This window comes from Fistularia commersonii, chromosome 31, assembly GCF_037954325.1.
Source record: "Fistularia commersonii isolate RoL2024-O1a breed Wild chromosome 31, RoL_Fcom_v1.0, whole genome shotgun sequence".
Lineage (NCBI taxonomy): Eukaryota > Metazoa > Chordata > Actinopteri > Syngnathiformes > Fistulariidae > Fistularia > Fistularia commersonii.
The window spans coordinates 3,448,050-3,475,460 of NC_141314.1; the positions used below are offsets into that span (position 1 = coordinate 3,448,050).

General features: G+C 40.6%; 1 protein-coding gene across 3 annotated transcripts; it reads right to left on the bottom strand.

Annotated features, from left to right (window-relative positions):
* Nucleotides 1-27,411, bottom strand: slc7a11 (solute carrier family 7 member 11). Of its 3 annotated transcripts, none has more exons than XR_015109243.1 (13): nucleotides 27,285-27,411; nucleotides 26,759-27,133; nucleotides 23,496-23,622; nucleotides 17,111-17,226; nucleotides 16,664-16,789; nucleotides 14,851-14,950; nucleotides 13,221-13,265; nucleotides 11,239-11,362; nucleotides 3,804-3,907; nucleotides 2,031-2,127; nucleotides 1,649-1,798; nucleotides 1,368-1,475; nucleotides 1-439 (listed from the first exon to the last, which is right to left on the bottom strand). XR_015109243.1 is itself a non-coding variant. In XM_086178883.1 (13 exons), the coding sequence occupies exons 1-13, from the start codon at nucleotides 27,325-27,327 to the stop codon at nucleotides 384-386; spliced, it is 1,641 nt and encodes a 546-aa protein (XP_086035009.1). In that variant the 5' UTR covers nucleotides 27,328-27,407; the 3' UTR covers nucleotides 9-383. The 3 variants fall into 3 exon arrangements, 2 of the variants coding, with proteins under 2 accessions (XP_086035010.1, XP_086035009.1); XM_086178883.1 differs by having other exon boundaries at nucleotides 9-439; nucleotides 1,368-1,545; nucleotides 27,285-27,407; XM_086178884.1 differs by lacking the exon at nucleotides 16,664-16,789 and having other exon boundaries at nucleotides 7-439; nucleotides 1,368-1,545; nucleotides 27,285-27,408.

Genomic DNA, 27,411 nt, shown 5'->3' on the forward strand with positions numbered 1-27,411 from the left:
ACAAATAAAAACATTTACTTTTTATTAATAAAGTATACAGGTTCGTCCATAACCTCCAATGTTAGCCTCTAGTTCAAAAGCTATATTGGTAAAAAAGGAACTGTACTATACAATAAGTCTCAGACTCACTAACTTCAGCACAATACTAGAAAATATAACAATAAAATGACTCAAATGCAACGTGTTTGTCAAGACAGTTTTCGTTTCCACCGGCTCCAGCAGAGGTGCAAAGTTTGGCTGGCTCAGTTGAGGGAGGAACGTAAATCTTCTGACGCGCGAAGAAGAACGGCGACATCGTCTGAAATTCAGCGGTATCGACCTTACGAAATCCATCGTAGGCGTAGCTCATCCGAAGGCCAGCGCCCGACCCAGCCTGTGCGTATTTACTGATCGGGTGGGACCACCTCCATGATGATCTGCAAGGTTCTGTTGAAGGAGTCTGGAGGTAAAGAGAGAGAAAACTGATGATATTGTTTTCCTCCAGGTCTCCCGCCTCTTTTGCCGTGAGAACCCGTCTTCCTCACTCCTCCATGAGAACCTCCACATCTTCATGAATCAAATGTAGCATTCTGATTTTGACCCCTTCTCCACTTTTTTATGACATATAAATTTTTAATGTTATTGTTATTATTATTTGACTTAAATCAGAAGGTGCATTTGTTTCCACTGTTGATGAGTTTTGTTGTAATATCTTTTTTGTGCGATTTTAATTTACATTTTTTTAACATGCATTTTTCAAATGTAGTTTTCAGTCAAACAGCACTTATTTGGACCCCTCCTTCCCTTTTTTTTGATTACATATATATTGTGATATTATTAATATTATTATTACATTTCTTTTATTCTTTTACTTCTACAGACATTATGATAAAACAGAAGATGCATTTGTTTCCACTGTCAATCATTTTGTTGTAATATTTTTTTTATGCTATTTTTAATTTCATTTTCTTCAAATGCCGTGTATTTTCATGGTTAATTTTGACTGTGTGACAAAGACACATGTGTGCCTTTGCGTTTTTTTCAACAGTGACACTACACAACCCGTGTAGGATTTTTTTTTTTCTTTTCACCAATAGCCCTTTCCTTTTCTTTTAAAGTGAAGACATATACAGTATGTATCTCCACATATGTTGGCAAGAAGAAGAAATTAACTCTTTTGTCAATCATTCTGTTGTAATTACTTTTTGGGGAGCTTTTTAAATTCTTTTTTTTTTTTTTTTTTTTAATAATGTGCATCTGTCTGGCTATTTTTGACTGGATGAGGAAGGCACATATCTAAATATATAACTCTTTTTTTTTTTTGTACATATTTTCCAGTGAAACTACACAGCCCATGTAAAAATTTTTTTCTTTTTTTTTGTATTTACCAATAGCCCTTTGGAGCCACTTCGGTCTGTTGTTGAAGTGAATGAAGATGTAGTAAGCAGGGATGCCAGTTAGGGAAATGGCAAATCCGATCCCAGTGTTGATTGGGTCTGAGTACAAAGACCAGAAGACCATGAAGAAACTTGTTAGGCAGAACACCACTGGGATAAAGATGGGTACCTGTTGGCAAGTCAGAGGGGAATGAGTGTTATTATCTACAACAAGAGATTGAAATGAGAAAAAAAAGGAAGATATTCAGTTTGGCTGGTGTGACAAAAGTGACCTTAAAAGGGCGTGGGAGATCGGGTTTGGTGTGTCGGAGGTAGATCAAACCCAGAACTACGATGCCGATGTACAGCCACCGCAGGAAACTCATGAAGTTCAACAGACTGTAGATGTCTCCGACAAACAGCTGCAACATGGTCATTGGGTACTGGACGTGCACACACACACACACACACACACACACACAAGGTCAGTTGTTGGGATGTTCAGTTCACCATTCACATTTTAAAATTAGACATTTTGACGTTTTTCCAATGCCCATGTCTATTTTTAAGTCAAACTGCATTTGAGCCCGATTTCTTTTTTTCTTTTTTTCTTTTATATATTTTTTGTTTGTTTATAAATTTATATATTTATTCATTTATTTAAAATAAACTGACCAGCAGGAGAACAGCAGCCATTGGCGTGTGTCTTCGCACATGGATCATGGAGAATACCTCAGGGAGTTGTCCTTCCCGAGAGGCCACTAAAAACATTCTGTGAAAAACAAAATAAAATAGATTAAAATAAAAAAGATGACAATAATATCCTGTTTCCACTTTCCATTTAACATTTTTTAAATTTATTTATTTTTTTAACCACTGCTAATTTCTTATTTCTTATTAATTGTCTTATTTCACTGTATAGGTAACCGTATCAGAAATATTTTCTACTTTTTTTTCCTCAAATAAAAATAAAATAAAATAGAAAAATATTAATGAATAAAAAAACCTATTTAGAATATATATATATATAATGTAATTGAAATGATCAGAATGAATTTCATCTGAAGAATAATGAGGCATCAGTGATTCACTTTTGTGACTCACTTCAGAAATGTGTAAAATGCATCCAACGTGATACAAGAAAAGAAAATACCTTAATCTTCTGTTGCTGACAACCTATTTGGGACGTAGGAAATGTCTCTTTTTGGGGCAGGGGATTTCAGTTTTCATTGAGATCAGTGGGAGGTAAAAAAAAAAAAACATTGCCATGTCCTTAACAATTGTTGGCAGATTGAAGAAAAGTATTAATCATTGTCTCAATGTCTTTGACAGGCTAATAACTTTTTACCCAATTTCTGTCTGGTCTGGTCCACCACATCAGCGTGGACATTCATCGGATCTCGGGTTTGGCTAAGTGTCGCCTGTTCCAGTGAGTGACATCTGCTCGTCGCCACTTTCCGACTGCTCACCGGTTCTATTTGACATTTTGTTTCCCAATTTATTATGCTCGGGTAAACAAACAAGGACCCGACATATCAGCCCCAATGCCTTGGAAGTTTCAAATTTTGGGCTGCCGGGTGCAATAAAATCTGTTTTTACTCACTGTGTGTTGCCTCACTGAGAAATTGGACAGTCCACCAAAGGGTTGCCTTGGTTCTTTGGCCCTCGCAAAACAAACCAAAGCAAAAAAAAAACTATACGGCCGTAAAAGAAAGCCGTGCTCCTTGGCTGAGGATTTAGTTACCCTTGGGAGGAACCGTAGAAAATTTTAGCCTTGCTTCATGCTCGGATGTCTTTATCAAGCTTGGAGAGACAGATTCAATGGTTGTCACGAGTTAGAATTTATCTGTATTCATTTTCTCATCCGCCTTCTCAGCCTTTAATACTGTAAATTGGTGTGTTTTATTTCAAGTATTTTGAATCATAGACCAAGTTATAGGTACATTGTAGATTTTCTAGCATAACATGGCAGAGTTAAATAATAATGCCATAATGTAGAACTGCCTCCTATACTCATCAATAAAATAAATTAATGGGTGGCGAGCAGGAGTATGGGTTCATGGCTAGAAAGAGTTCTCCTGATTCAGTTTTTGCTTTAAGAATGCTGATAGAGATGTACAGATAAAGTCAGAGAGAGCTGCATTGTCCCTTTGTAGACCAAGAAAGACATACAACAGGGCACAGAGAGAGGAGCCATGGTACTGTATGAGGAAGGCCGGAGTGAGAAGTGTTACACAGGTGCAGGACATGTATGCTGGATGTGAGAAAGTGGCGAAGTGTGGGTGTGACACTGGGAGGAAAACTGGAGAGCTCAGAGGGAACGATAGAAGACGAGCCCGAAAGGTAGTAGCTGACAGGAAAAAAAAAGAGGAAGAATGAAGCGGTAATGGCTGATCGGGCCATGTGAGATGAGTACAGGCAGGGCCATCCCAGTGGAGACGCCTTTACCTGGACAGGGCGAAGAGGCAGCCATTCATGGGGCCGTAGCAGGACAGGGCCACGCATACCGGCACCGCCAGGGAAAACTTCCCCATCAGTTTCTCGGCAAAGGTCTGCGGACACAAAAAAAAAAAAGTTACTGGTCAGGAAAGTAACATAGAAAAAGTACTTGTTTTAGTCCTTTTTTCTTTTCAGAATAAGATCCACCCAAACTAAAATGACAAGGGAAACAAAATTAGCCAACTTAAGACTGTCATGTCAAATGACAGTCTTGTCAAAATCATCCTGTTGTGGCAATTTGAATTTCTTCACTTGAAGACGTTTCACCCTTTCATCCAAGAGGCTTCTTCAGTTCAAACGGCCTGTGGAGAGTTTCCGACTACAACCACCAGGGTTGGGATTTTAAGACGATGTCATGGTTTCCTTCATAGAGAACAAATATCTAAATCAGTAATATAGGCCAATGCCAGGGGCCCCATGGCCTCCGGGGTGCGCGACAAAATTGGAAAAAAAATGCACCTTCGATATAATTGCACTAAAACTAGTAATTACTATTAACTCTTAAAATGGAAACGCTCAGAATGATTCAAATGTCAAGCAATCCCAACTTATGAAACTTCAAATGATAACACCAAATAAGGTGTTTCCCTGCTCTGGGACTCTCCGAAGCCCCTTGTCGCGCTCCATAGAAGCGGTGAAATATTAGTCGGCGGGTTAAATATCCGCGTCGATTTATCTTGCGTGAAAAAAAATCCTTCACATGATCAGAAGAGTCACAGCAAACATCATTTTCCTCTCACAAATGTTTCTGTTTGGTGTTTTTGCGTAGACACTAAATCTTCGGTGTTTGGATGCTGTGTGTTTTCAGCATCTGGCAAAAGTCACCCATGACGAACAACTCAGCCTTGAGCAATCCTTCCATAAGAGATATAAAACACTCCACGCCGAAAAATAATCGTAATAGTCGCAGCTTTTTGCGGCTCTAAAACTATTTTAGGAACCACACATTAAAACTGTGACACTCTTTTCACATCCATCAATCATTACTTCGATAGTAGAGTTTTGTGGCTGGGATCCGTTATGATAGATGTTGTTTAAGGTTGTAAAAGCAAAAAAAAGGTTTCAAAAAGTGTAAAATCCAAGATATTTCAAACTGTAAACTTAACCAGTGTGTTTTGGTCGATCATGTCGAAGACCTCTGAGGGAAACAGATATTTTTCTGAGATGATGAGTCTCTCTCCAGGTTATTATATTATTATTATATTATTATTATATCATATAGTTGTTATAGTTATATTATATAGTTATTATATTATTTTCTAATGTTTGAAGAAAATATTAATACATTGAAATATATTAAAATATTAAAATATATTAAAATATAAATATATATTTTAATGTATATTTATATTTATAAATATATATTTTAAGATAATAGAATATTAATATATTAAAATATTAAGCATTAATAATGCTTTCGTAAATTCAAATTATGAACCTGTTTGTATCCATAGTCTTTATTTTCACCAAGAATTAAAGATGGTATGTTTGCACAGAGATGGATTCTATTCATTGGCTACTATGTCTTATTCATGTGTTATTTTGCTGCGTGTATAAAAGGACGAATCTTCTACCACTTCAGGGAATTCAACCCGCGAGCGCTGCTTACGGTTCGGAGCAAACATTGTCGACAGTCGGACACCCAAAGTGATGCTGCGAAGGTTCCAGCTGCAATAACACGTGCATGAAAACCCATCCTGGAATAAGAAATTAAAATTAATGATCTTAATATCCGATGTGGGCATGTACCTGTTATGGGTCCTCGAAATTACAACCGGTAATTAAAGCGGATCATAAAATACCACCGATTAAATACAGTTACCTTTGTGCATATGAATGGAACTTAGAAAGGACAGGCAGGTTTTCTGCGATAGGAAAAATATACGCGAGGATGCATCCCATCCTCCGTTCTTGGAAATATTAGATTTTTTTTAGTTTTTTTTCCAGTCCACAAATCTGTTATGCACCAACAGTGACAAGCTCTTTTCATCCTGGCCCCCAATATGAAATGCTTATATATCAATGCATTTCTTTTTTTTCTTTTTTTCTCCCAAAACTGTGACAACTGTGACAGATTTTCATAAAAATACATCTGGAAGGGCGAAAAACCGAACTGATGATAGGTTATGAAAGAAAGATCAAGGAACCACATAGTTGTGACATGACTATGATCTGTGAAACCTTCTGAACTGAACCCATTTCGCCCCAAAAATAAATGAGCCACATTATCAAATGCCTTCGATGTACCCGAAAGTCAAACACAGAAAAAAAAAATGTCCTGCTCTACTGCTGATACTAATTCTAATATCAGTTTTGATAAAAAATACTATTTGATTTATAATAAGATGTATATTATTGCAACAATTTGCTAATCATAATCATAATAATCAGTAATGATAACAGTAAGCATTATATTGAATCCAGATAAGTGGGGGAAGATGGATGGATGGATGGATGGATGGATGGATGGATGGATGGATGGATGGATGGATGGATGGATGGATGGATGGATGGATGGATATATTACCAAGACACTAATTCATAAACAAGTAAGTTCTCTTTTTTTCACTTATATCAGAGGGGGATTTATTAATTTATCATCTATTCTCCTTGTCATGCCAACGGGGTCAAGATGGTGCTGATAAGGACAGTGCCCGACATCTTGACTCTCAGTCAAAGTTCTACATTCACGATTTACTCACTCATTATCACCAAAAATAAACGTAACATCTCTTAATCCTTTTCCTTCATTCAAATCAATATGAATAATAATGTGAATTTATTGGTGGTGTGTTGAGCCGCATTTTGTAATAAACTGCCCCAACGCATTTTGTAATAAATTTTGCCGCATTATGTAATAAGTTATTACATTTTGAGAAGATTATTACAAAATGCACTTGCGGCTTTTTTATTCTCTAGGAAATGTAATAACATGGAATTTATAGAATATTCTCTGTTAATGCAACCTTTGAATAGTGTACTGATAGTAATTGCTAAGTACTGCCACTAGGCTAATACAGTGATACTAATAATAGGCCTAGCTTTTACAAATACTTTTAAGTAAAATAAAATGCAATTAACAAACTTATGCTTCAGAATTGTTATGACATAATGCACCATGTTATTACATTTCCTAGAAAATAAAAAAGGTGCAAGTGCATTTTGTAATAATCTTCTCAATATGTAATAACTTATTATATAATGCTGCAAAATTTATTACAAAATGCGTTGGGGCAGTTTATTACAAAATGCGGCTTTATTACAAAATGAAATGAAAAAGTTATTACATTTTGGACGTTTATTACAAAATGCACTGTTATTACAAAATCCGGCTCAACATGGTGTTTGCATGCAAGAATCTACATTCTAGCTTCGTGGAACTGGAAAAATACAAAATATCATGCATTACATGTCAACATGTGATGAAATATCATAAAATTGGCTCCTCTCATAGAAGAATGTAGATATAGCCGTTATGTTTTGGGGCTCAGGTGGTGTGTCGTCTCAGCAAGAACAGCATTTGAAATTTTGTTGACAATAATGGTCATAAAAATAAGTGAATAAAGTGAGGGGAGAAAACAGCGACAGCCTTCCTGAGAATGTTCGGCTGTGGGTTTTTATTTTAAAAGGGAATCCATCAGATTCTGAAATGCTGTTTCTTATTGCATCTCAAGGTCAAGTTTTGAGACACAAAGTTTGAGGTTTACAATGGAGATTGGGATGTAAAACTTTGTTCTTTGTCTGCGAGGAGGGAAGTGTAAATGTTCTATCACTGCCAGACAAATGCACTTAATACCTCTCTTAAGGCGTTCGGTGGGCAGGCCAATAAAACTAACCCCATTAGACGAGACCGGGGATCTTTCAAAGAACGAGCCCTCCACGCCCACAGGCCTGCACCCATGACAGCAGTCCTTAGTCTAACAGGCACCCGTGTTTTGTTATTAAGGAATGTCCGTGATGTGATAAGCCCCCAACATGGGCGAGCTGAAACGATCCCATCGATAGTTGCTGGAAGCCAAGAGATCGAAATGACACGTTAAGTGCAGTAAGACCTGGAACTCCATCCGAGCCATGGAGCAAGAGGAGCAAATGTATCCGTGTAATTCAGTTAGGGAGGAATTGGAGTTCTGTTTGATTTAACCCACTTATAGATGAAACCTTTGGGTTGTTCGAGGGAGTGGTTCTCATTTGACATCCTGTCAAATTAGCTAGCCGCTCATATTTAGTGGGGCTATGAATCATTGCTCCTTTTCATACCGTAAATTCAAATCCCTCCATTTCCATTGGACAATGGAAATTGAGAGCCCCCAAAATCTTCAATTCCATTCACAATTCTTTCCTTTTTAATTCTTGACAATGACATGGTTTGAAAAACCGGTGGCAAGGTAGGGCAGTTTTAATCGCCTGCACACCAAAAAACGACACAAGTTCATTCCTTGCAAGGACTTTTTCTGCATGGATATTTCCCAAACCTCCCCGTGTCTGAATGGGTTTTCACCATGTAACCCTGTTTGTTCCCGCACTCCATTCTGAATGATTCAGTCGATACGGAGGTTCGCAGGCCCAGTCGTACAACTGTGGGGTCGACGATTCATCTTTGACCAAAGGTACTCTGGTACCATTTGCACTTGTGTTTTTTTTTTTACTGAAGTGCAATATCAAGCCACCATTAGGGTATAGATGTTGCAACCAGAAAGAAACATAGGTTGCTCATGTTAGCATTGAAGTCTCCCGGCAGGACTAATGGTCACTCACTCACTCACAAGGAGGGGACCCCCTAGTTGAGTATGGGAAAACACTGGTGTTCAGCCAGGGTTTGTGAGTATCCCCTCACTGGCCTGGTAAATTTCACCTTTAGCAACTCCTGAGAAGCAGATAGGCCAACTGACCGGCTCCAGATCTAATGCTCTGGGTTGAGGAGAGTCCAACCACAGAGGTTACCATTCTTAAAGCTAGTTTACCGCTGGCTGGCAACAAGCCCACACGACTCCACGTTGCCTGAGCGAGCCCAAGAGGCCAAGGTGCAGCCACTGTGACCTGGCCAACAAGCTCTTACCTGGTTCCAAAAGGTAGCCCCGGTCTAATCCAGGCTGGGTACCTTGTTACCTCCTTCTGTTGTCCATCATTAGGGTTTTTCCCTAATCTTTTTTGGCCTGGAGCCTCGCCTCGCACCACTTTGCCTTGGGAGACCCTACCCAGAGTGGATGCCTGGACGACAGAGCTAGCAAGATCACGGGACAGATCCGCTATTTGTTGTCTAATTGTGGGATGTAGCTGTTTCCAAAGCTGATGACCGAGCTACTTGTTGACTGTGATTAATATAAAAAATATGATGCCAGCACATTATTTATGAGAAAGATAAGATGAGGTGGGAGCTTGTGAGGTGTTTGTAGGCGAAGAAAATTAGGAGTCCATACAAAGTGAGATATACTGTAAGTTCATAAGAGAATTATCAATGCATGAGATACTCTGAAACTTTCTTGATGTCATTTTTGTTTGGTCAGAACTTGATGGCAAATTCTGCCACAGATGCAGCTGTGAATTTCTTATCTTCACCTACACAAAAGCTGGCTCCCCGTCGCTTCCCAGAAAAGTCAGCGCTCTGACAGAGGGAAGCTTCGCAAACGCAATTGTTCGTCGCGATCACAAACTGAAATGTGTAATGTAAGTCGTGTCAAAACAGCGGCGGAGTGAGAAATACATCTTTGCTCTCTTCTCCGCCTACGTCTGCGCATTGTGTGGAGGAATAATAGAGGACGGCTGTCTCCCATAATGTAATATACCCTCTTCGGAAGGTTTTTTTTTAATCATCTCATTTTGTGACAGTGCGTCTTGTTCAACATTTGCGACTCCTCGCTCGCTCTTGGAAAACAACAAATCAGAGATTTTCAAGGTAGGGTAATCGACGTGGTCATTTGGTGAACGCTTTAAAACGGTAGCTTGTTGAAGTCACAGTCGAGTCGCACTCCGATTCAAGCGCTTGCAGCCAAAAACCAGGATTTCGCAAAACTCAAACTGTGCACGCTTAAATAGTAACCCAACCGCGCCGACCAATCAAATGATTCTGGTGCACCACTGCAAGCTGCTCATTGGGTGAACCTCAGAAGAGAAAAATATAACATCATATTTTAAATTGTCGGTATTAGCACGGTTCTATAGCGTCAGCCGTTAGCGTAGCAGAGCTGCATCCATGGGTGAGGTAAGAGCTACTATACAGGACTGTCTCAGAAAATTAGAATACTGTGATAAAGTTCTTTATCTTCTGTAATGCAATTACAAAAACAAAAACGTCATAAATTCTGGATTCATTACAAATCAACTGAAATATTGCAAGCCTTTCATTATTTTAATATTGCTGATTATGGCTTACGTCTTCAGAAGACTCAATACTCCCGTCGCAAAATATTAGAATATCATTAAAAAGTCATTTTTGTTTTTTTTAATTGCATTACAGAAGACAAAGATCACAATTTTCTAATTTTCCGAGAAAGTCCTGTACCCCGAAGGATTCACAATAAAAATTGCATCAGCCGCATGTCTGAGTCGGAGTTTCAGGACATTATGCATGTCACATCTTTGTGGACATTACAAGAGGGATTCGAAAGCAAAAAAAACAGGGTTGCATTTTCGCCAGAAGACAACGAGTTTCACTTTGTCAGACATGACTTCTTTTATTTTGCTGTCTTAGAAAGTTTGTAAATTAGCACAGAGGACAGATGCATTGAAAGCAAAGTGTACAGAAAAGCCCTTAGTCACTCTCGCTATCCCTTGAAACACAAGCCAGTTCATCAGATCAGCAACACCAGGCTCTCAGGACTACCAAAGCGCATTAAAGAGACGAGAACGAATACCCTCACCGCTCCGAATGGCCCCTTAAAGCTCAGAGCTCCTCGCGGTGGATCTGCGTGTGAAGGGTATTGCGATGTTGAAAGAATCCCACGACGGTGACAGATTTGGAAGAAACTCACAAGGATGTGTAACAAGATCTCTAAGGTCTGTAAAAGAACTAGTATGCATTGCATGTCGGGGAAATGAAGATAGAATTTGACAGGAAAGAAACTGGAGGAATTCATGGAAAATGTATATATTTTTAAACCTCAAATGCTGCAGCAGTAGCACCATATTAACAATTCAATACTAAGTACTACAATACTAACTCATACTAATTTTAAAAAAATCAAATCATTTTGTCCTCATTTAAAGTAGACGAGTGAATAACGTTGCCATGTCCATAAAAAGTTACCCTGTTTTGGCTCTATTTTTTCACAAAGATAAAACCTTGTCATAATTTTTAACTTTTACAAAAAAGACCAATAGCTATGTATGCCCATCCTATCCCCGTGTTTCCAAAACTGTTGTTTTTGAGAAAATAACCTGTACTTACCACAGCGACCGCCTCTGAGGCCAGGAGTTCCTCGGCGGACATCACTGCGAAGTACGCCACATTGGTGAGCACGTAGCACAACGTCACAATCGCCATGGAGATACAGATAGCCAAGGGCAACGTCCTGGTGAACAACAGCACAGATGCAATTGTCAGTTTTCAAATATGTATTTTTTTTTCTCTTTTTTTCGCTGACGTTAGCTGTAAAGCCAGAGCATTGTCTGGAGTTAGTGTTCTTGACGGTGTCATGAAGATACGTCCTGCACTTTGCATGCTAAGTAAACAAAACATTGTTGCAGTTACCATATTGTTGCCCCTGGATATGCATTTATTTTATTTCTGAAATGGGCAAGCTGCAACATCAAATCAGCTTTTTGTTCCAGACAACATTTGGCAAAATAACATCACATGGTTGTTTAAGCTAAATTGAACGATGTCAAGTTCAGTATTGTTAACTTTTTTTTAGCTGTATTCTGTTAAAGAAAAAAAAAAAAAAAAAAAAAAGATGTCTCTCAGTTCATATATTTGGTACATTCAGGGAATTCCAATAGTTGCTTGTTAAAAAAATAAAAAAAACTTGACTTACATCTGGATCAGCTAAAACATTAATAATGAAAGTCAGATAATTTTAGTTTACTTGATAGTTCTCCTGTTTTCATAGGACATAGGGCTCTGGAGGTATGTATTTGGTCTCTCAGTCCATCTCTCACCACTTCATTTGTTCTGTAAATGTACATTTTTAAAACGCATTGCTGAGTGATTTCCCTTTCTTTCAGGGTAATCTATTACATCTATATGTACTTTTAAGACAGCGGTGGGCAAACTACGGCCCACTGTCCACATCAGGCCCCCAGCAAGGAATGATGTCAATGACAATCCGCTGAGACATCCTTTTTAGGAGTTCACTTTCTCCTGCAATAGTAAATTAATACCACCAGATGGTGCAGATTTTCTTGACCTGAACTCACATGCCGTCCTCCACAACAAAATGAGCAGACTAAATAGCGGAAAAATCTAGCATGAACAGAACCATTTCTACCTGAATAAAAACCCTGTGCGTCTCAAATATCAGGAAAGCATCGCACTAAAGAAGGATAGCATGCTAACTATGCTGGTAACTTGTCATCTGAAGAAAGGGACACTAGTCCTGCAAGGTTAGCTGCTAAATCATGGACTCAACAAACTTTTTTTTTTTTCCTCAGTCACCCACTGTTCAAGACTTAAGCGAAAAAAGCAAGTTGTCTACTGTTATAAGAAATATTTGGCAAACAGATCCTTTTGCGCGTTCCCAAATTCGAGCAACGCTAGAAGAAACACCTCAACATGTCAGGGAATCGGGTGACCTGCTGTGCGAGCTGCACGGAGTTAATCTCTGGTGGATTCTCTGATTTGCTAAATGTGTGTGATGTGACTCCAGCTGGTGTCATATCCTCCATTAGACAAGGCTGCAGAAGCTCCGCAGGAATCGCAACTGATCAGTCTCCAGTCTGGTTCTGTCCCAAAGGAGCAGTTGAACTACTTCAAACTGGATGAGTCCCTGAACAAGAAAACATCTCCAATCTCCGAAAGCTGCCAGGAAGATGCCGGAGTTATCTGCTTCTACCTGTTTGAGAATGTCGACTGGAAGGAACTTGTATGCAAGACGCCACAGAGCCCTGCTCACCGATGACCACTTGAACCGTGCTGAGAAAAGTCGACAATAAAACCACCCGGCAGATTTTGCTACACCAGCGATAGAAGGCTGGTAGCAACACTGTTCCCCCCAAATCCATCAATGGATAGCCCTAAGATACATTTTGTACTTTATGGTTGCTAGTTTTGCACCTCTTGCGCAGCGCAAAACTTCGCCCATCTGTGTTGCAAGATGTCACAAACACATAACTTGCATAGATCTTCATTTTTTGCTTCTCCCTAAACATGTTTTTATTCTTCAAACCGAATCAACAAAGCAACTTACTTGCAGAGAAGTGAACAACACTCACCTTTCAGGATTCTCGATCTCCTCTGTAACAAAGTTGAGGTAGAACCTGAAAAAAAGGGAACGTTTGGATAACTTGTAATACATGTGAACCAATCACCTCTGGTATTTCATAGCCAGTAATGAAAAATATTCTGATGATAAAACATCATCCTTCCAGAGACACTTAGGTGGCGATAGTTTCAGACAGTGGCATTGAGGGAAAGACAGTAGGCAGAATCAGAGGTAGCAGAGATGACAATGTTGAGGTTCTCTTTGGAGGTGACAAGGATGGATAGGATCAGGAATGAGTCTATCGGAGGAACAGCACATGTTAGATGTTTTGGAGATGAAGTCAGAGAGGCCAGATGGGTAGAAGGATGCTGAGGTTGGAACTACCAGCCAGGAGGCCGGGGGAAACCAGAGGATGGGGTTAGATGAAGGGTCGGCTGTGGGGACCCTTGAAGGGAGCAGCCAAGAAGAAAAAGCAAAAAAGCTGTTCATGCGCACGATGAACTTGATAACCCGCACATTACTGGTGTAAAGAACGAAGTATGTTGGGGAGCCAGATGTGGTTTATCTCGAACCCACTGCCCACCTGTGTCTCTTCGATGTATTTTTAGTTATTGTTCGGGTCTTTTCTAAAATAGGAACTGAGGTCACTGACTCTCGTGTGGCAGAGATCACATGTCAATGTATGCTGCTGTAGGCTACCATGCGGCACCATCGTTCTGTAAAGGGCATCATCGGTAAGACATATTGCTTTGCAGCTTCAAGTCGACCAATAAATAATTATTTGGTGCAGAAAATGTAATTTCATTGAGGACTTGTTATTTATTTGAATTATCATCATCCTAGCCTTCGGAGTTTGGTTGAGGAAGCATTTGGTTGGTATAGCTGAGTGTACGTCTGAAAGGGTACTTAGATGCAACAATTTTTACAAATCCACATCAAAAATATAGCACAACACACACGAGTCATCATGGTTCTATTATTATTTTGGATAAAAGTCAGAACCTCCTGTTCAGAGGATATGGTTCTTTCGCAGAAATTGGTAGATTGCCCCCTCTGCCTTGGAAAAATTGCCTCAAGCCGTGCTTTACGTGCAGGTATTGTTCGCAAGTGAGAGTAGAACGGGACATGACAAGGAAAGGCAGATCAGCACGAAAGCTGCATCGACAAGTTTTAGGGAAGTAGGAGCCGAGCTGGCAGGCAAAGCTCGCAATTTGCCATTCCGTCCACATCCCAGCTCCCACCCATGGCCACGACCAAAAGAATGAGGTCTCCGGAGCTGCTGAAACAACTTTCCTCCCTCGGCCGGAGGGGGTCGGATTAGAGCCCACGCTCCTTCGTGTTGAAAGAGGACGCCTCCCAGATGCCTCCTGTTAGAAGTGCTCAGCAGTGCGGGCACAGACACCTGGCAACAGGCACACTGGTCAACCCGGCACAGAATGAAGGGATTATATATTCCAACTGGGCACGGGAATAACTTCAGGGTGCCCTGGGGAAAGCTACTGTCAAGTTGGAGGTGACGAAATGGAGATGAGGTTGAAGATACTTTCACATGGTTTGGCCCCGGCTAGCGTGTGTGTGTTTGTGTTGGTGTTTGTGTGTGTGTGAGAGAGAGAGAGAGAGAGAGAGAGGACCATACCTACCAGCCAGCATAAGCATACATCCCAGAATAGAAGGCGAGTGGCATACCGGACAAGTCAACATTTTGAATTTCGAAGGCATTCTCAAAGTTGTGCGTCTCTCCTGCAATCACACACACACACATTTCCTAAGTATCTTCTTCGATAACACGGGGACTGAAGTTCCGTATCTTTCTTTGCAATATTGTGATCAGTCTCAAACGTAAAAAGCAAACGCTTTTGATGATGTACACAACAATGCGGTGAATTTTCATTGTTCTGATTAAATATACCACAATGCAGATGTATTACAGGTGCAGTCATTAGCTCCAGACTTGAGTACAATTTATATTCTGAGATGATTTTGCACATTGGTCTGATTTAGCCTCTGAAAAACCCTGGTTTTCCAGGCAAAAAGGGAATTTTTAAAGGGGCAAAACAACAACCCAAAAGCATGTTAACATTATATGGTAGGGATGGTCTGGTGTAAAGTATTCAGCTGAGATTTAGAACAGGAGATGTTCTAGAAAGACTGCCCTATCTTGCTATTCCTCAGGCCATGCATTAAGTCATAAGATTGCAATGATCAATATATTTTGAACATTGTTAAGAATAAGAATAAGAATGAGAATAAGAACAACTTTATTTATCCTGAAGGAAATTGTTGTGCCAGTTACAAGAAAAATATGGCAGTAATAAATAATAGTAGAAAAATTGTATAAACAGTAAAAAATAAGAGAAAAAGGGAGAAATAAACTATAAAGTAAACTATAAAGTGTCTTAAGTAACAAGTGAAAGATAAGGAGTGCACAAGAGTATGAAAAATATTTTACATGTAGCTGTTATGAAATATTGCACAGTTATGAACATATATACAGATGAATTATTACAGTTGAAATTATTACAATTTACAGTAAGTGGGTGAGGTTTTTTTTTTTTTTTTTTTTTTTGTTTGTTTTTTTGTTTTTATAGCTTTCTGGGTTTGAACTGAGTTGCTACGAGTTGAGTTCATCTTAATTTTTCCATCCCTTATCCTGGTGCGTGGGTTCACTTCCGACCAAAGAAAGGAGATGGTTCAGAAATATGCAATGTGTGCTTTGTGACTTTAACGTGGCGTTAAAGTTATTTTTTCGGTCCAGCTGAGATTTATTGTTAGATTATCAGATCGGTCTCAAAATGTTTGGATTCACATTAGTACACCAATCAACACGACGATAACTAAACGAAATAAATATATAAATTCCTCATCGTGATGTTTTCATATGATATATGAAATTGAGTTTAATTTGATGGTCAAGGATCACATATGATGAATGGACTGTTGACCAAGTCATGATCTCATAGAACTTTGATTTACTTTTAAAAGAATAATTTGCAGTAATGTCCCATAAAAAAAAACTATTCACATTGTTTTCTCATAAAAAAATTGTACCATTAAAATAAATAATTAGCATTGTTGTCCCATTTTCCATTGTAGTGTTGGAAAATAAATGACCGTCATCTTCAGTATTGTTTTTATTCCCTTCAGCTGGGTTACAAGCAAATGTAATGCAATTATGAGAGGACACGGACATGTGTTCTCTGGGAAAAACATTTTTTGGAATCCAGAATCTGCGACAAACTCAACATTGCAAAACATCCATCATCACACTGGGAACACCTGGCATGTCACATGACACCGCGTGTTGTTGCGAGAGAGCGCGAATCAAGCAAAGGGTACTTGTGAAAATGTAAACGTCTGCTCTGACGAAACGACTAACGTACTCCGGATCGTGTCTGAGACTATTTAATGATAACTGTGTCTGTTTTTGCTTGGTTGGGAGTCTGAGAGTTTTACCTTTGAGGAGCTGGAACATTCCTGGGACGATTATGATGCCGATGGTGAGCAGCTTGCTTAAAGTGAGAAAAGTTTGAATCCTGGCCGACCACGTCACGCTCATGCTGTTCAGGTACATGATAGAAGCTAAAAAAAAAAAAAAAAAAAAAAAAACATACTTTTTTGGGTTTTTTTTTTTTTGGACTTTGTTGTCCCTCACACTGTATAGCATCACATTTTATATTCTATGTATTTTCAGTCATTAAATCATATGTGGTCTCGTAAGGGTGTACCCTGCAGTTATATTACAGAATCAATGTATCCAACTGAGTTTCTTGGCAACTGTGTTCAACTCCGAGATTTGGTTCATTTTATTCCACAAAACCGTGTCTGACTGTCCTGCAATGCAGTTTACAAAAGTCAGTTATCATCCTTGTGTATTTTTGAAGCGATGGCCGAGGTACGTACTGATGCCCATGGAGGTGGCCAGTTTGACGGCCATGGGGGGGATATTGCACGGCATGAACAGAGGCTCCAGGATGTACCGACCAAAGGCCAGGGAAATGACCGCCAGCGCTGCAGGCCTGGGGGTTCAAACACAAAAACAAAGTCATCGCTAGTATACAAAGAATTGTCCATCGTGAAGGTCATAAAATCTGAAACTACATTTTTCTGAAGAAAATAAATGTTGTTGTGAAATAAAAATGGTAAATTTGATCCAGATGGAAACCCAAGAAGACTTAAACTTAAGGTCAAAACAACAACAACAACAATAATAATGAAAGTAACGAAATAATAAAAATGATAATGATAATTATTATAATGTATTTTCTTGGTGTTATTATTTGTATCAGTATTATTAGAATTATTGCTGTTGTTATTGTACATTTATTATAATTAACAATACTGATAATAATGAAACTAATAAAATAACAAAGGTAGTAATAATACCCATCTTAATTGTATTAGTAGCATTATTATTGATATTTTAACAACAATATTTTAACTCCCAATAATATGGGAGTTATGTAACACATTTTACAAGGAACTCCAAGGAAAAACAGTCACAGAATATGCTATTGTGTCACATATCACTCAGAAATAGGTGTTTTTTTTTAGAATAAAAGACTAATAAAACGGTTTTCTTTTCCGTCTCGGCATCAGGATGCAATAATGTCTGTTAGATTGAGTGTTGGTGATTCACTGTGTCGCCGACGGTCCCCTTGAACACCGCGGACGCAGTGAGTGCGGTGAGTGAGGATTTATCCCGAATTGCTTTTGTTTCACCAACCTAAGGGATCAAATCATATACCACGAGACTTAAAATAAATAAATAGCTATAATCTCTCCTGTGCACACAAAGCAAGAAAAAATGCACTTGAGCATGTACTTTGAATGTACCTGATAATTCACAAACTCATCTTTCTAGAGGTAGATCTTTAAGTAACAGTCACCCGGTCAGCCTGTTAGCATTAGCGCACATCAGTTGTGAAAATTGTTCCCATTTAAGTGTGTGTTTTGTATTTACACAGCGGCAGTGTCAGATTGGCGTCAAAGCCTGCGGCTCTTCCTCGGGGCCCGGGTAATACAAGTATATTTGTACGTGTGTGTTTGTGCTCGTGTGTGGAATTTTAGCCATCCGAGATAAAACCGTTTCGTAATTGCACCCTCCGTGCCAGATAGTGGCAGCTTTCTATAGGCTTGACTTCATTAAGATCAAATAAGGCTGGCTGGTCCCACAGCCTCATCTTATGGCTCATCACTATTTCGTTGCTCATTTCCCACACCGGCCACTAAGCCACGGCGGCCGGGGAAATCTCTCTTTGTCTCACTCGTTCTTGTTTTCATTCTCGGCCGCCATCTCTTTTCATTTCCCATGGTTTCCATTGGGTCCTGCTAGCCTCGGGCCAGCGGAAAAAAAAATGGGCAGCTCAGGGTAGTCACTGGACTGTTTATACAGCTTTGCCGTGGCTGTGCACACAGCTGCACACTGAGTATTTTTTCACCTCGCTGCTCTGAACTGCGATCGGTATAGCGCCCGACAAGGTCACCGCCAACAGGACCTTTACTATTCTGTTGGGTTTATGCGACACATCGAACAGAGAACTGTGAATCATAAACAAATCTATGGGGGTGAGTTTTACATACTGACCTGCATCTACTAACAAGGGTTGAACCAGATTTCTGAACTGTTTATGCACTAAGGCAGGGGTCGGCAGCCCTTAACACCCAAAGAGCCATTTGGACCCGGTTTCCTCGGAAAAGAAAACACCGGGAGCCGCAATTACTTTTTGACGTCTAAAATAAAGGTACCACTGTATATATCGCTTTTTATTACCTTTACACGTTGTATAAACAAGTGTGAAGTGTGTTTCTTCAGAAATTCACAAAGCATTACAGAGAAAATTGAATTTTATTTATGTAATGAACTCATTTTGAGATTTGGGCTTTCAGAGCGTGTAGCGGAGCCTTGACCTGAATTTTAAAAATAAATCGGGAAAAAAAATCACTGTGTCAGTAAACAATAAAAAATAAATATTTGCAAAATGTCTTCATAAATATTTATTTTACCTGGTTTAAGGGACTTCTGCTCCTGAACTTCTGCGCACAGCATCTGCAAATCGGGACTTTACCGGCTGGCGGGTATACCGGCTTCCGCGAGTGTGACGTTATTTTGAGCGTTGAAAAATAATAAATATTATTTTATTTAACATTTCAAGATCACAATAATCTTCCAACTTAGAACTAAAAGTTAAAGAAAGGAATTAACTCAAATGAAATACACTTCAATTAAATATTTATAATTTATTTTCCCAAGCCACTCGGAGCCACGCGTTGCCGACCCCTGCACTAAGTGGTCATGCAAGGCTCTGGAATCCACAAAAAAAAACAAAAATAATAATAATTCCAATTCAAAATTTTACACTGTTCAACTAAATAGCTGGTGAGATAGATGGTGCAAAGACATTTTGGAGCTTACTTCACAGACCGAGGAAGTTATCTGCTGAACTGACAGTCACTGCGCTCTGTCAGTGAAGAGGTAAAGCATTTTTCAGTGACCGAAGGGTCAAAGGTGGCTGTTTTCCCTTCACTTTCATGAGCCAGGGTGTGACGCCAGCTTGCGGCTGGATCCCGTCCACACCGCTGTGCCCACGGTCGATGTATCCAGGGTTGTTATCCTCAGATCTCTGACTCGACAGGTGATCTGAGGACTCTCTTTTAACAGAGTCCAGAGTATCTGATATCACGTCGGTATCACTTTGCCTGCAGTACTCCTGTAGGAAGCGGACTGCCATCGACCTCTAATCTTTCCTAGTAACAGTTTCCAGAATGCTAAATCCTGAACAGCTGTTGCTGAATGGATCACACCGAATTATATTCAAATGCTGTTATTTAACAACAAATTACCATTGTGCAGTTAAAGTGATGTTAATAACCAACAAAGGGCAATGACCAACAACGGATGTTCAAGGAATCAGGCCAATTCAAATATTCATTGAAGGATAACGGGTGAGATAACGCGGAGAGACCCTAAATTGCCCAGAAGACTGAATTGTTGTCTCTATAACATGGCTCTGGCAACCGGTCAGAGATTTACTCGCCTCCGGCCTAATGGACCCCAACAAGCAGTGGGCGACATCCCATGCACCTAGTGACCAACAACAAGCACCCATATTTTTTGCTTCATCGGTGCAATGCTCATTTTGTGTTCTTAATATTGACTGAGAGGGGCTTCCAGAATTGGACATACACATAAGGGGAACAGCAGCTCGTGCATCATTTAGGTGGTTTTAGGATATAATGCAATGCAAAAATGTGCGATTCCTGTTCGTTTTTAGCAGTTGTCTAATGGATACGTATCATCATTGCATTCCTTTTTTTCCACTGATGTGGTTGATTTGAGATGTTTTATGCAAATTCAGGGGAAACAAGATGTTTTCAATGGGATTTGTTTTGAATGCATAACACTCTCAAAAGAGATAACGTGTATATATTGTAAAAGAATATAAAAAAAGGAAGAAAAACAAGTGGGGTCGGGAAGTTTTTTATAAATTTTCTGTTTCAATAAAACTGGGAGTCAAACAGCAATACGCCTGCAGGTATGGCAGATTACATTTACAAATCATCCGTAAGATTGTACTTAAAATCCCATGGGAATTGATTTGAAAGAAATTAGATTAAAATGTCCTTCTTTCTCCCCTTAAGACTGTATTAGTAAAGTTGAAAAAAAAAATCTTTTGGACTCTTATAGCAAAGCTGATATAGTTGCCTGGTAAAGCTAAAGCAAATAGTATAATCAGATAAGGTATGTGGGGGCGAGGAAAGTAGAACTTACTTTACAGTCAAACTGTTTGAGGGCCAAATAACCATTTTGCTTTGGGACAGATAAGAGAGTGAAATGTATTTACATACAGTGGCTTCATAGAAAGGTAGAATCTTGACCTAAATTTGCAAATACAACAGTGAACTGTGTTCCCCAAGCTATTATATTAGAAATTCCTTGAGGGTCGTGTTAGCATTGTGTCATAATGTAGTGAGGGGTCAGAGGTTACAGGTAATTAATCGATCTTCTGACACTTATCCGGGGTGAGGTCATAGCCTAAGGACACAGCCCCAGACTTGTATCTCCCAGGTCACTTCCTTCAGCTTTTCTGGGAGGCATACATGTCTTGGGTCAGCCCAGGGACCCTGACTGGTTTTGTTGTGCCCAGGAAACCACAGCAGCGGGCGTCCAGGAGGCCTCCTGAGCAGACGATCTGAGCCATGTCATCCAGTTCCGCTCAATTTGGAAGAACAGCGGCTCTGCTCTGAGCCCTTACCAGATGACTGAGCACCTCCTTTATCTCTAAAGGAAACGTGGACACCCTGCGAAGGACACTCATTTCGGCCACTTGTATCGGTACTGCTGTTCTTTCAGTCAGCTTGTGACCATAGGTGAGCGTAGGGATGTAGATCGCCCAGTAAACTGAGAACTTGGCCTTTCAGTTCAGCTCCTTGTTCCCCATAACCGACCAATGCTGCTTCACTGCTGATGCCTCACCAATCCGCCTGCCGTCTCCAGCTCCATTTTTCCCTCACTGATGAGTACTCTGAGATACCCCGAGCAATTGGGGAAGTATTATCACCTCCTGAGGCTACTCCGCCTCTTTTTCTGGCTGAGGACCACGGTCTCAAATTTGGAGAGGTACTGATTCTCATCCCAGCTGCTTCACACTCTGCTCCGAGATCTTGCTGATGAAGTCGACAGAACCACATAATCTTATAAAAGCAAAGACCCCACCCACGCCCATAACCCCCTGGCTGCACTAAGAAATTTGGTCCGTAAGGGTTCTAACCAGAAAAGGTGATAAAGGCAAGCCTGGCAGAGGCCAATTCTCACTGGTAATTCATCCAATTAACTACCGGCTAAGCAGACCAAGTTCCAACACCGGTCTTGAAGGAACTGAATGGCCCATATCAGGGGTCTGGTACCCCATATTCCCCCAAACGAGGGACACGGCCCAGTGCCTTTTCCAAGTCCGCACAACACGGACTGGTTTGGCCAACTCCGATGGGTCCATCCGGACCCTGCTGATGGTGTGGAGCTGGTCCACTGTTTCATGACCAGGACACAAACAGCACTGCTGTGACTTCCCACTATCAGACAGACCCCTGGACCCCTGAATATAATAAGAATTTTTACTCTATCCCTTATGGGGAACGGTTCTCTGCAATTAACCCATCATGGATGAACCATGAGCAGTTGGTTGCTGTCCATCAGCACCAGAGCAGTTAGGGCTTCAGTGTCTCGCTAGACAACACTTCGACACGCCAGGAGGAGCCGGGAATCGAACCAGGGACGATCGCTCTACCTCCTGCACCACAGCACCCCCGTAGAATAGAGCCAACCAGACGTCACATTTTTTGACCCAGTTCTTGCACACAGTGACTTTCCAGATTCCTTATGGAATGTAGACATTTGAAATAGTTTCAGGTCTCTATTTCAAAAGTTACCGTCAGAGTTGAGCTTTTAGACTTTTTTGCCTCCCAGTGTTTAACTGACTGTGGACTCACCCTGTCCTTTCTTTTGAATGTGGTTATGGAGGAGTCACTGGCATTCACATCTATTAAATTAGATTTGTTCCAGCAATTAACAGATATAATTTCTTCCAAGTTAACATTCTTTGCTAGTTCTGCCTCAGCTTTTTGGAAATGTGTTGCTGCTGGTGGTTAGATCACTCTTATGTAGGAGAGACAGCAGGAAGGAGACAGAATTCTTCAGAAGGACTCAACTTGAATGTCAACACACTTCACGACAACCTTACTTCCTTATTTCTGACCACATGTCCATGGACTGACCAATCAGAAGACTAAGAACGTCCACCAAGGGAAATAAGTATAAAAATCATGAAGGCATGTTCCCCAAATGATTTCAACTGTTTTCTGACTCTGCTGTAAAAATTTTAAAATAAAAACATATGAATAATAATTTACAACATGAATATGCCATGAGTAAACTGTATAACCATTGTAAATTGTTTTATTACCAGATGAATTAAGATAAATGAATTCAATTAAATTCATAAATCTCACATAGGGAAAAAAAACACTTTGTTGACAAGGCCATGTTTTAATGTATTGTCTTTGCACTTTGTATTTCAGGTGAACTAAATGTCTTCTTAACTGAAAAGATTAGCCCTGTGTCAAATTATGTTTATTGTCAACATTAATTAAATATTCTTGGTTATTGTTAGTTTCATTGCGCTTGAATTATCTTGAAAGATTTAGAATTGCAGCAGCGGTGAGCGCTATTTGCATTGCCGAGCAACAAAGTTACGAAAAAGTAAATTATACTCATAAAAGTAAATGTTACCTTATAGCGATGAGATCAACCCACAGCCTCATGAAAGCCACTTTAGGTCCAAAGGACTCCATTAAATAGGTGTAATGTCCACCAGACTTCTTGATACAGGTCCCCAGCTCCGCATAGGACAGGGCTCCTGCAGATCAGAGGTTACAGTTCAGGTCCAGCCCAATGCAGATGTAGTCAGAAAACGTTTTTTCCCTTAATTTTCTGAAATGCACAAAGGCAAAATGGCAACCTGCATGTCACAGCAAATTCAAAAGCCTCAATTCTGCTATTTATTACCGCGCTCCGGCAAGAAGTGCAACGATATCTAGCATAGAGTGAAAAAATGATAAATTAAAGAAAAATGTGAGAGCCCTATATCCTGCTATCTATGTTGCAGGTTTCTTTTGGGGTAGAAGGCCCTCGCAAAAAAGGAGCATACAACTCCCTATATACCGTATTCAGTGAAGCTAGGATCATAACATTGACACATCGACCTGTATATTTGGCAATTTTGGCTTATTCTTTTAATATCTACTTTTCTTGATTTATTTTTCAGTTGAAACCCTTCATATCTGTTGATATTTTCTCCATGGCTACATGTTGAGGTACACATTGCTGTTGTTTGGCCCCTCTGTTTCATGAGGACTTGAAATTAGCTAACTTCTGTTATAAACTACATTTTTGACAGAAAAAGATTACATGAACGCTTCCAGTTCTGTTTTTTCCATCCAGTCCATCTTCTGGGGATTTGTCCATGCAGCTGCCTCCGCAGCAAGGCCAAGAGTTCCTTCTCCTCGGCCACTTCATCCACCTCTTCCTGTGGAACCCAGAGGCGTTCCTAGGCCATCAGTGAGACATATTCCGTAGTCCCATAGTATGGGGCGTTCCCAAAATACCTCATCGAAGAGGCAACCAGGCGCATCCTGACTGGAGTCCCAAGCCACCTCATCTGACTCCTTTTGAGCTCATCTTCAGCCATGTGTATCCCTGACATCCTTTCAGCTCATAACCCTAGGTGAGGGTAGGAATGTAGATCGGCTGACCGAGCATCTTAAAAAAAGAAGTATGAATCCCAGTTTTTTTGGACCATTTGCACAGACTACTATTTGAGCACATTTTCCACCTCATCAACCAGATAAAGCCATGATCAACCAATGATCTGTGAAAATTGTAAATACTCAAAATACTAGAGGTTGCTCCAAGATGATGGACGTTTGTACAGCAAATCCACAGGTTTTAGTCCTGTGCATGGAGTGAATGAGTCCTGTCTTTAGCTTTATAAATGATGATCCGTTCATTCATTCATTGTCTACACGGCTTATCCTGCAGTCGGGGTCGCAGGCGGAGGTAGAGCCCGTCCCAGCTGACTGCTACTACTCTTGCCAAAACCATTTTTCATTCATTCTAGGCATCAATAGCAAGCACATCAATGCAGCGAGGCAGACCAAAAAGCCAGTCTTGCATCCCAGAAGTGGAAAGCATCATATCTGGCTTAATGTCAGAGCTGCTTCTTTCATTATCAATACCGCTTATCCTGCAATCCGGGTCGCCGTGGTGCTGGAGCCTATCCCAGCTGTCATTGGGCGAGAGGCGAGATGACTGGTCGCCAGGCGATCTCACATAGAAATAAGCAAAATTTACAAATCCTATAGAAATACACGACCTTTCTCTACGTCATTCACACTTCTGGACAATTTTGGGTCCTCAATGAACCCTCTGCATGTGTTCGTACTGTGAAGGGAGCCAGAGAACCCAGAGGAAACCCAACATGCAGAACCCGACTTAGAAAAGCCCCACCCCCGTTGGAATTGAACCAGGAAGCGTCAATTGAAAAACATATAACACACTTAAGCATGACTTGGACCGGACGCTCATCATGACATGTCATCCATATAACCTGCCTCGCTCTGCTGTGTTTTCTGTCTCTCTGGAGCGTTTAAATGAGTCGGGCAGAATTTGACAGCTGTACCAATGATAATAATTAATTCAGTTTTCTGTCTGAAGCCCAGCCGGCTGATTGACATCGTTTTTTTTTTACATACATTTCTTTCTTTTTATGATGAACCAACTCTGAACTTTACACTCATTCATGCCTTTTGGTCCTCATGAGTCACGACTTGGGGATTTTCAAATGAGCTAATTGTTCTTGGAAATCTCCGTTGCAGTAAGTAAACATTTTTTTCCCGTCGCCTGTCCATCTCAACGGGATTAAGCACATTATTCTTCATTCTCGCTTTATCTGAGCGAAAATAATGACACGTTTGTCGGACACAGCTGCAGTTGCATTTGGAGAATCATTTCATACACGAACATCCGTTTTTTTTCATTTATGTATTTGTTTAATATATAACTTGTAATGTTAGATATGGGATGGTCGCGCAGTGGTTAGTGCCTCCATCTCCCAGCAAGGATTCAATTCCTTTCTGCTTGGAGTTTGCATGGAGTTCCTACCACAATCCCCCAAAACATACAGTCGCTTCTTTAGAGACCCACACAAGTGAATAAAAAAGTAAATGGTTAAAACATAGGCAACAATCTCTGGCCCACGGGCCAAATTTGGCCCGCACTGTGATAATATTTGGCCCGCAAAGCCATACCAAATGACTCTTGGCTGGCCCGCCTGTGTAGTCTGCGGTGCATGTATCGCTAATTCTACAAATCCCAGAATTTTCTGGTGTTGTTTTGGCACGAAAATCACAACAGGACCCATAAACACCCTCTCTGTGTACAGTAGTCATAGCAACTTTATGCTAATACTGGCACCCTGCTACTTAGGCAGAAAACAGGATTTTGCAAGTGTGCAATACTAAGTTATATATTAAGCAAAACTTGTTTGGGTCCATATGAAAAGCTTAATTATTTTATCTGTAGGAAGATTTTTTTGAATAAATATCGATTTTGTCCCAGATTTGAATTTTGGCCCACTATGCATTTGAGTTTGACACCCCTGGGTTAAAAGATGATAACAAGTGAATCAGAAATTGAATGGTTGTGTCTCTATAATGTAAATGAGAGGGTGAATTTTTTTTTTATGCCATCATATGACTAGTGAACGTCTCTACACGTGGCCCCGTGATCGATCCAGGGTGAACCCGGCCTCTCACCCAATGACTGCTGGCAAAGGCTCCATCAGAGGTATTGATGAATGTTAAACTCCCAAAAGGACGGGGACGTTGACGCAAATTTTCCCATCGTTTTCGTTTTCTTGTTGAATCACTCCTCCTCCCGCACTCGCCTTTATTTATTTAACAGAGGGTAAAAGTATTCGGGCGGATACCACTCACCGAGTAGAGACAGCACACCACAGGCGACCCAAACCACCAGAGACATCCCAACGCTGCCCGAGTGCTTCAGGACTCCCTTCGGCGAGATGAAGATCCCGGCACCTATGATGGTCCCGATGATGATGGAGACCCCGCGGAGCAGGGTCACCTTCCTCCCCAGCTCCACTTTCTTCTCGCCCCGTGATAGGAGTTTGCCGCCGGGGGTCGGCTGGGTCCCGTTTTCGGCGACGTCAAAATGCCCGTTTACCGTGGCAGTTCCACCTTTGGGGGGCGACGAGGTCCTCTTTGACATCTCTGCGGTCGGAGAAGCACAAATGCGCCTTCGGTCGTCGGGCTCAAAGCGTCTGTCTCTCGGCTCCGGCCGGGACACACCGTCTGTGTGTCGAGGGGGGAAAAACAAAGTTACAAGTTGTAAAACCAAAATCTACAGGGGTTCTCTATCTCTGTCACTCCCCCTCTCACTCCCTCACACACACACACCTACTCACACACACCGACATGCACTATGCTGACTATGCACACATACAAAGACAAACATCCCCTCCTCTTTCCCTCGTTTGAATTTCCATCCCGCCTTTGGCCTCCCTCTCTCTTTCTCTCTCACTCTCTCTCTCTCCGTCCAGCCATGTAGGGCTTTCTACACGTGTGTTTTC

Excerpts from the sequence above, each read along its gene's own strand:
- slc7a11 (XM_086178883.1), bottom strand. The coding sequence starts at position 27,327 with ATGGAAATTCAAACGAGGGAAAGAGGAGGGGATGTTTGTCTTT. Across the intron at positions 1,799-2,030 it reads TGGCTGCTGTTCTCCTGCTG|TACCCAATGACCATGTTGCA; the intron begins GTCAGTTTATTT and ends GTGCACGTCCAG. Across the intron at positions 440-1,367 it reads GTGGCTCCAAAGGGCTATTG|ACTCCTTCAACAGAACCTTG; the intron begins GTAAATACAAAA and ends CTTTACCTCCAG.